The sequence below is a fragment of the Crocodylus porosus genome, unplaced genomic scaffold (genome assembly GCF_001723895.1).
Source record: "Crocodylus porosus isolate Cpor-Errol unplaced genomic scaffold, CroPor_comp1, whole genome shotgun sequence".
NCBI classification, from domain to species: domain Eukaryota; kingdom Metazoa; phylum Chordata; order Crocodylia; family Crocodylidae; genus Crocodylus; species Crocodylus porosus.
In genome coordinates, this window is record NW_017728947.1 from 95,715,668 (window position 1) to 95,725,151 (window position 9,484).

At 43.1% G+C, this 9,484-nt stretch overlaps 1 protein-coding gene across 3 annotated transcripts in view; it reads right to left on the reverse strand.

Moving 5' to 3' along the window:
* Positions 1-9,484, reverse strand: part of CCDC85C (coiled-coil domain containing 85C) — a 180,034-nt gene that overhangs the window by 75,144 nt on the left and 95,406 nt on the right. For all 3 annotated transcript variants that reach the window (XM_019552493.1, XM_019552494.1, XM_019552492.1), the window contains exon 2: positions 3,798-3,874. In XM_019552493.1, the coding sequence (XP_019408038.1) occupies positions 3,798-3,874 (77 nt within the window). The remainder of the gene's footprint in view (positions 1-3,797; positions 3,875-9,484) is intronic.

Consider the following 9,484-nt stretch of genomic DNA (forward strand, 5'->3'; position numbering starts at 1 on the left):
GCTGCATGGTCTGGCCAGTGGCACTGGGGCTGGTGGCTCTTCCGATCTGGTATATCACTGCCCCCCTCCCAAAATAATATTAACCCCACCACCACCCCTGACAGGTGTCCTCATTTTTGAAACTGGAAATATGGTAACCCCTACTTACCTTATGAAGTGAGCCCTAAGTCAAACAATGCAAGAAAGAATCCACAAAAGCGGGCTAAATTTCCTCAGACGACTGCTAGAGAGCGAATGCAAGTAGGTGTGCGCACGCACGCATGCACACACGTCTTAATCATTGTCCTTTCCCTTCTTTATTGATGTTCTTAAAGGGCGAGATTAAAAGAATTTTGAACATAATATTGAAGAAGATGAATTTCAGGAAAAAGGTCCACATATTCATACCAGCTACAGTGAAAACTTTCATGTTCCCAAGAATTTTACCTCAAGAAGGACCATTTCATCATTCCTATTAGCACTGTAATGTGGGGCACGTAACTGCCTAGGGCAGACAAACACATATTGCACAAAGAAGAGGCTATTTTAAGTAGTGGTCTTGGTGCCTCGAAGAGCCAGAGATGTTTTGAAAAGCAAATAAAGTTTTGGGGCCACAAGTCCCAGTTGCCACTATTACAAAGGAGGTGGTTGCTGCACATGCAAGTCCAGAGTTAGTTTGTTTAAGGACACTGCACTCCTAGTTTTAAGTGTTTTTGCAGTAATGCAGCCACGAAGGCCTGGATAACTGAAGACATGACATCAATAGATACTAAAGGGTCCAGAACATCAGTGCAGAACGCGCCACAACTACTTGGATGTACAGAAACAGTGTGAAATGAAGTATAAAAACTCACACCCCCAAGTCTGAAAACTGAGTTGGATATTTAACAGCAGATTCCCTTCACAGTACAGACAGATCAGTAGCAAATGGTGGTTCAAAAAAAAATTTCCTTTTCCTCCAGCATTTAGCTTCAGCTAGTAGCCTTTCATCCATGTATTAAGCTGAATCATTTACCAAATGACCAAACGGGACAGTGCCCCTTTCACTTTTCTTTGAATATAAGGGGAAAAAAGGGACTGCAGTCATTTTCTGTTAAATGGTTAACTTTTATTTAAAAAATAAAAATGAAAAGCTGCTAAAAAGATAATCTGTGAAGACTCTGCTTTCTTAAAATAAGAATTCAGGGTATAAAATCTGATCTTTCAAACCTGAGCATGTCAAGGGGTTGCCTCACGTGAGGTCTACGTTAAAAAAAATGCAAAAAACACATTTCAAGTATCTAGCTGGCAGCAACTTGCCAGAGAGAGGAAAATATTTGGACATCTTTTTAGCCCATGAACTCTTCACCTGTTAATTACTTGTCACTCTTTTGACCTCATAAACACAGCCAGCCAACTCAATCTCCATGACTTGCAGAAGATAAGAAGTAGTGGTATAACTGGGGTGGGCTATCAGGGCAACTACTCCGGGCTCCAACTGGCGGGGCAGCAAAAGAAAGCAGCTGCTGTTGGTAGCTATGCAAATCGTGACTGCATGGAAACTCGAAGTTGCCACTGCCCCTGTGCCCTTGGCACCCAGTTGCATCCCTCCCTACATTACTGATAGCAGTCATCAAGCCAAGGACATACTGAACTGGGAACCAGTTACCAAATCCATGACTGGTTTCTTAGCAACCGTTCAACATGGCCCATCTGTTTATCAATATTTCCAATGAAACTGTCTCAGGGTTTAAATTGCCACCAGCTAACTTATGGGTGGGAAAACAAGCGCCAAAATTAAATTAGCAATTGACTAATGTTTGACGGCCATTTGGAAACTATTGACCAAGTGCCTTTTTGAGCTTTAACTCTTTGGCACCTGGAGCTGAAAACTTGATGATGCGGATTAACAGACTCCTTTGCTTTAACACCAGACTTGCCATTTAATGATTGCAACAACTTGAAGGAATTTAAAGAGCCACAGTTGGGACAAACCACAGCCTGGAATTTAGGTTTCTGTAAAGTAAGATTTTACAAAAACAGCACACTAATAAGAAAAAAAAATCCCAAAGATGTAAACATTATGCCCAAATGGGGAAAGAGCTTGACTTTTGATTATCAAATGAACATTTCAGCATCTCTCTCAACCCAAAAGCAAAACCAAAAGTAATACTAAACTGGTCCAGGGATGTTTTCATGGCTCACTCTCAGTGAAATGGAAGCAGCCAGCAGAACAATGTAAAATGGGAGAAGTCAGGGTTTTTTGTTTTCAGGAAAAAAAAAAAAAAAAAATCTTTGTTTCAATAAATCTAAAGTGATGTTATTAATGCAAGGAACCCGTCCTAAATATTTACTCTGACTCTTTAAATCGGGCAGAAATTGACCTGGGGGTTTTTTTGTTTGGGGTTTTTCTTTCGTTTGTTTGTTTGTTTGTTTGTTTAGAGAGAGCCACAAAAATGAACATAACAGAAATTAGGTTTAGAAATAAAGAAACCTAAAAAACCCCATCAGTTAATAAGAAAGCACATGGATAATGGGAGAAGCCAAGAGGACTGGCAATACAAAGCTGAACTGGAGGCTGATGTAAATAGGTACAATATAGCTGTATCATATAGCTGACTTCAATTAATCTGCTCTGGTTTATTTCAACAGAGGATTTGGTCCCCAGGGCTCTACGCTGGAGTCTGTGGAAATGCCAGTTAGTAAGTGTGGTCTTCCCTACTGATCTCTCATTTGCATTTTCATGCCAGAGCAGCAGAGAAGTAAAAAGAACAAAGCAGCGCAGTGGCAGGCAGGGCGGGCCTGGAAGGATAGATGCAAGCACAACATTCTTAGCTTTGATGGAGGCGTTTGCTTTTAAACCCAGGGATCATAACTAGAAGTTACAAGGGGTGAGGCCCAGTGGTGTCCTTTTACTATCAGCTTCTAATCCAATCCTACACAGTCAAACACAGATTAGCAATCAAGACAGCACCCTGTAACAAAGCTCATGGAGACACTGGCATTCTCAATAGACACATGCGGCCCTTTTGTGTTCCTCCACACATCTTAACACAGCTGTGACAGACTTCTCCAAAACTCAGCAACATCCTCTCTCACATGCATTCACCTTCTTGGTTTACACTCTCTCCCCACTCCTTCTCATGCAGTTTATTATTAGGGATACAGGTTTTAGCAGTTTATTATTTTCACATACAACTTTGAGATAGCATCTTTCATGGGGACTGTTTGTAAAGCAGAGCCAAAACCTTTGGGAAACAAGTCTGGGAAACATGATTAACAGTAAAAGGCTGAAAGAACTGAGACTATTTGATCTGGAGAAGAGAAGACAGGCAAGATTTGATAACTGTCTTTATAACCATCCTTCAGGTATTAGAAGAGGATGATGATAGATTATTCTTTGTGGTCATATGGGACAGAACAAGAAGCAAGGCTCTTAAACCTGCAACAAAGTTAGATATTTAGATTAGATATTTGGAAGAAGTTTCTCAGTGTGAGGATCGTTAAGCACTGGAATAGGCTATTTAGAGAGACTGTAGAGTCTCCATCTCGGAACATTTAAAAAAAGAAGGTTAGACAGGCTCTTGACTAGGGTGACTTAGACAAGGATGATCCTACCTTTAACAGGGGGGTGAACTGAATGACCTTCTGAAGTCCCATCCAGCCCTATGTTCCTACGAGTCTATGATCACAACTGAATAAATGGAAGTAGACAGATGAACTCCTACAGGGCCTCACTGACCCCAGTGAAGCACGAGGGTCTGTCGGTCTGCATGGAACTAATGGCAGGATCAAGTCACACCAAATATTGACAGCAATCACGCTATTAGAAAACCTACCTGAGAAAGGAGTTTATTGTCATCCTCCAGCAGTTTGACTTTTGTTTCAAGTTGCCTGATATAGTTGGAAGATGAATCTTTAAAGAGAAAACAGAAAAACTGATTAACCCTCCTGTGCTTTAACCTCAGTAGTACCGTTCTACAACAAGCCTTGTTTCTTCCCCCCCCTTCCTGTGGAAAGAACCAAAAAATAATGCTCTGGGCTAGAGCAGACTGAAAATTTCTGGCCCAAATTTCTATTAAAACAGGAGGTTCAGGAACACTGATCTGAGTATTAAATTCATGTCAATTCAAAAGAATCGTTTCAGGGGGAAAAGAAAAAAGAGTCTGAAAAAGCTAAAATTCTCATTTATACATTTTCTCATTTCATTGTTTCAAAACAGCACTTTTTTTTTTTTTTTGCTTATAAATTCCCCTCAATTTTTTATTAAAGTCTTTTAAAACTTCAGTCAAAGTAAAAATATTTCAGTTTGGGTAAAGTTCATTCCCCCTCTCCTGCTATTTCTGCAGCTATTTAGTGAAGCAAAAATCAGTTAATCACACAGTTCTCTAAAAGGGGTCACAGCTGGAATTCGATATATTAACAAGGCGAACAACAAGAGTACAGCAAGACCTCAAACCTGAAGTGCAGACACAGACAGACAGGTATAGCCAGAAATTCCTGCTAATGTGATCTAACTTGCTACTCCAGAAGTAAGTGAAGCTAGGCATAAATAGCAATAGGGCAGTAAAATGCAATCTCACATAAAGTGGCTGTATTCAACCTGGATAGTGTTATGGCCCGTTTAGCATTACAATAAAACAGCAACATGAGATAGGATGACCTGGTGCATAAGATAGCTTGCCAGAGAGCTCTGTGGGTGGGTTCTGCACAGCAGTAACATCTGCTTTTAGTTTTGAAACATGCTTTGAAGCAATCTATTTGCAAATTTTACACAATAAAAATGAAAGAGTGGGCAAAATCATTTAGCTGTTCTCATCACATTTAACCATTTGCTGTACTTTCTTTTGCGTGCGTGAACATGAAGAACCTTATTTCTGTTTCCAATTTTGGTAACAGCACGTGTGAAGTGTTTTGAGTTAATTCTGTTGCTTAAGCAAGTGGAAACCCTGCGCAAAACATTATTCTTAACATTCTTTGTAAAACACATTTTACCAGATTTTAATTATTTTGAAACAGGTGCAAAGCCACAACCCACAGTGGCTCATACTAGCCATGACAGAGAAAAACCAAACCTCTTGGGTTAAGTACAGACAGTCAAAAAGCCCAAGGCTGAATCAATTCAATCTTCACAAATTAGTCTAAACTGCATAGACTGAACCAATAAGCAAGTGAGCAGACATTCACTTTTGATTCTGGAAATGCAGCCAAATGCCTGCGGTGGCTGCCCGGGCCAGAAGCTAGGGGCACACATCTCCCTGCTCAGCTGGAGCAGACAGTTTGGGCCAAGGCTAGACCACACACCGCAAGGTGTGTGTGAGGGGAGGCTACAGAGCAACCTAGGATGCTGGGGGGCTGTGAGTTAACTTGAATCTGGAGGGGACATGCTGATTTCTATGTGCTTTTGAAAGCACCACTCAGAGACAGACCCACATAAGCAAGGTGCACCAGTAGGAGCTTTTACATGTATGAGATCCCTCTAAAAGTCAGTCCTACACAGTGCTAATCTGTCACAATCGTTTGTGGAAACATCAGCTCCCAGTAGAGACACCAAGTACCTTGAAAATTCTTTAAGATGCTGTGCAGCCCCGTTAGCATGCAAGAGATACCTAATCTCTGAAGGTGCTTTGACTATTCATGAGAAAAACTGGAATATGCCTGATGAAGTGCCAAGCTGCACGCGAAGAAAGTATCACAACAAGTTAAGTAAGATTTACAAGCATCTACCAAAAATATTAAATAGCTTCCAGAGAAATGTATTCATGTTGTGTTAAAACTGCTTTGTATTAAACAAGTGATTCTGGATATTCTTCGTAACAAAATATAAAAAAGCTATTTGAAACCACATAAGTTCTCAGGCTCCTAACAATAACAGCCACAGGCTGCTCAGTGCCAATCATGAGCACATTACTAGTGAAACACATACATATCCTTGACTTAAATTAAAGGTTTCAGAGGTATCCAAAGTTGTTTGAAAAAGCAGATGTAGTGTTTTGCAGTTAAATGGTGTGATTACCCAGTGATTACCTAGAAATTAGATGCCACTGGACTGCACATATTTTTGTACATTCTTTTTGGATTGGGTTTGCGTGCACATGTGTCTACACAGACATGCACAGAGCTACTGTGGCTAAGAAGTCCTCATATGAGCCCTAAAGATGCACAGTAAGGTGAGATGCAAGCTCAGCCATCACTACAGCATATAGGTGGACTTTTGCTCAGTTTCCCAGAGCAGCATGAACTGTTGTACCCTGAGACTCCTAAAGAAAGACTAGCACTACCCTATAAATTACATTTTTTGTCTTGTACCAGTCATAAACTAAGATTGCATAAACCATTGCTCCTAGCCCAAACAACTTATAGTAACAGTCTTTAGGCCAAAACACTCAGCTCCCCATCCACAGTAGCCAGAGTAAACATGCTAGAAACCTGCTGACCACAATCATGTTTTAAAAACCACTGTAGGTTATGTTGAATATGTGGAAAGGCACTCATACAGTTTTTACAATCCAGCTTGTCCTAGACTCTGAAAGTGATTTATTCTCTGGCAGACCATAGTTTCTGAGCACACCAGTTAATAAAAAAGACAAAATGATAGACGAAATGGATTTCTCCTTTTTCAAATTATGCCTCTAGTACCCAAAGTTTCCCTGCCCTCTGCCCCATCACATACTCAGGGCAACCTGAAGCTGTGGGCACTGCCATCTTTGAAAGTCAGGTGTGAGATATACTAGGTGTAATCTAATCAACCACCACCCTGTACACGCTAAACCCATGTTTAAATTCAATAATGACTTGATCTTTAAATTCCACCCTCCATAAGAAAAAAGTGATCAGAGTAAAATAAAATGCAAAGAGAGAACAAAAGAATACAGATGAGTTATTTTGCCAGCAGTAAATGATCTGCCTCCAACAGAGCACAGAAAACACAAGTCAGAGCTGTCAGCTTCTCCACTGTGCTCTCCGAGATTGATCACCAACACCTTATGGACATTCTTTATGTGAGGTAGGTGCCAGATGAGCAGTTAACATCATGATTTTTATTTTAAAAGATCCCATAACTCTCCAACCTGAAGGCGCAAGTGCTCAGCAGCAAGACCTAGGCTGATTTTCTCCCACGTTAGATCAAGAACCACATTCCCAGAATTTTTCTGCCTCTGACCTCCTGGTTATCAGTGAATTCCACCCTGCAACCTCCCAGGAACATTGGAAAAAAGCATTTTATACATACCCACAACGTACTGCTCAGCTGGAATGTTAATGGCTCATATCCCGCCCCCCTCCCCGCCCCCCGTCACAATCATCATTAGAAATTAAACAAATGATCCCAATCACCATATAAGTCATGTGTTCAGCCTTTAGGAATGCTTAACCCAGACTCCAAATGCACAGGCTTCCCCCTGGTTTCAGTGGCTCTACAGAATCCAAAACTTCATAGCATGTAAATGGCATATCTTCAGGCCATACTCTCAGCTGATGTAAAAGGGCACTGCAATAGAACCATCTGATTTGTACCAGCTGAAGACACAGTACCTTAGTTCGGTTTAGTTTGAGAGGCAGCTAAATCAATAGGCTCTGTATGTGGCCAGCATGGTCAGGGAGGAAAGAGAAATAAGGGAACTCTGTGTGGTCAATTATGCAATGTGCTAAACTCTTACAGTTGCCGTGATGTGGGTTTTGCAGGCTACAGTGGAGCTCATCTTCCCTATGGATACTGCTCAGTCAGTCCTGCTCTGCTCTTATCATTTGAATTCTTCACAAGCAATTGTATTAGCAGATGTCTGCCTTTGAAATAAACCAGGGGAGAAGAATTTCTACTCAAAATGTTACACCCCACCCTGATATCCTTCCCATTACACATGTTCAACTTCCTGACAGTCAGTCATTCTGTGCAGTGCATTTTTCAAAAGCAAAAATCTTTCTTGTCAATGCAGCACGATACAAGTTTGTTTGCCCAAGGGCATTGCTCCTATCCTTCCTTATGGTATGAGAAAAAGTTTCTATTCAAATGAGAGAAGAAAGGGATAGATTCCCTGCTCTGTTTGCCTGTCTCTCCTTGGTACTGACATTTTAGGATTAGATGACAGAGAAAATTACCTGGGGGAGCCCCTTACAGGAGCCTTTCCCCATCTGGGATCTAACTGGTCACACAGCATGGAGAACATAGGGAAAACATTAGGAAGCGCATGTGGAACAGCAGGATTTGTTGGTGTAGTGCTGCCCTAAGTCACACAGGGAATAGGAAGGAGAAACGGTGCAACAGCTCATGTGGGTTAATGTAGAAGGAAGGAGGCTGGAAGAAGTAGAACAGGATCAAGAGTCTGGATTCTCCTGCCAGCAGACATCAGAGCCCGGCACAAAACTGCCGACTAAGTTGTGCTGACTCATTGTGGGAGGTCCCCTACTCCCAATTTCAAGGCGGTGGGAGTGGCTAAGGAAGCAGAAAAAGGAAACAGGTGCTGGTGAAGACACTAGGGAGAGAGACATGCCACAGTGCCAATGTTCCCAGTAAGTGCAATTAAGAGTGAAAACAAAACTGATGAAGACTTTGGTGTTAAGACCTGTACCTAGTCATGGGATCATAGAAAATTAGGATTGGAAGGGACCTCAGGAGGTTATCTAGTCCAACCCCCTGCTCAAAGCTGGACTGTCCCCAACTACTGTATTTACTCTATTAGAAGATAAGTTTTCCCCCAGCCCCATTTAACATGGGAAAAAAGCCTCCTCACCTTATAATCATGCACAAGGCAGCAGGGGGTGGGGGGCAAGTAGCTGCTGTGGCTCTGGGCCCTGCCCAGGGTTGGGGCCAGAGCCGAGGCTGTAGCTGCCACCCCTCTCCCCGCCTCTACATGCCCTGCCACAGCCCTCAGTCTCCCACACACACTGCTTCTCCCTCTCTGCTGCACTCCTCCTTACCTTTGCTCCACACCAGCAGGCTCTGTCCCTTTTGCAGCCTGGGGCATGGAACATGGCCTCAGCCTGGCCCTGTAGCAGCAGTGTGGTGTCAGCATCGCTGCTCCAGCCCAGCCCCATGGCAGCAGTGCTGGCTCCACACCGCTGCTAGTGGACAAGGCTGGAGCCACGCTCTGTGCCCCTGCCTGCAGCAAGGACTGAGCCTGCTGGTGGGGGGAAAAGTAAGAGGGGGGAGGACAACAGGGGAGAGACCGGCAGGAGAAGAGACTTTGTGGGGGTGAGATGAGAGGAAGGAGCATGGGGACCTCAAGCTGTGGGGGACAGAAATGGTGTGGAGGAGGGAAGAGGGAAATCAGGGCAGTCAGACTACAGGGCTCAGGCACAATGCAAGGCAAGTGTTGTGGAAAGGAGGAAAGGGGGGCGGAGGGCAGGAAACAGGGGGCAAGCTGCCTACCCCACTGCCTCCACATTGCCTGCCCCCTACCACCTGACCCACCACATGCCCCCCCCTCACTACCTCCTACAATGTCCGTCTCCAACCACCTTTCCCTACTGCCCCCCTCATCACCTCTCCCTCCACCACCTGCAGTGTGTGTGTGTGTGTGTGTGTGTG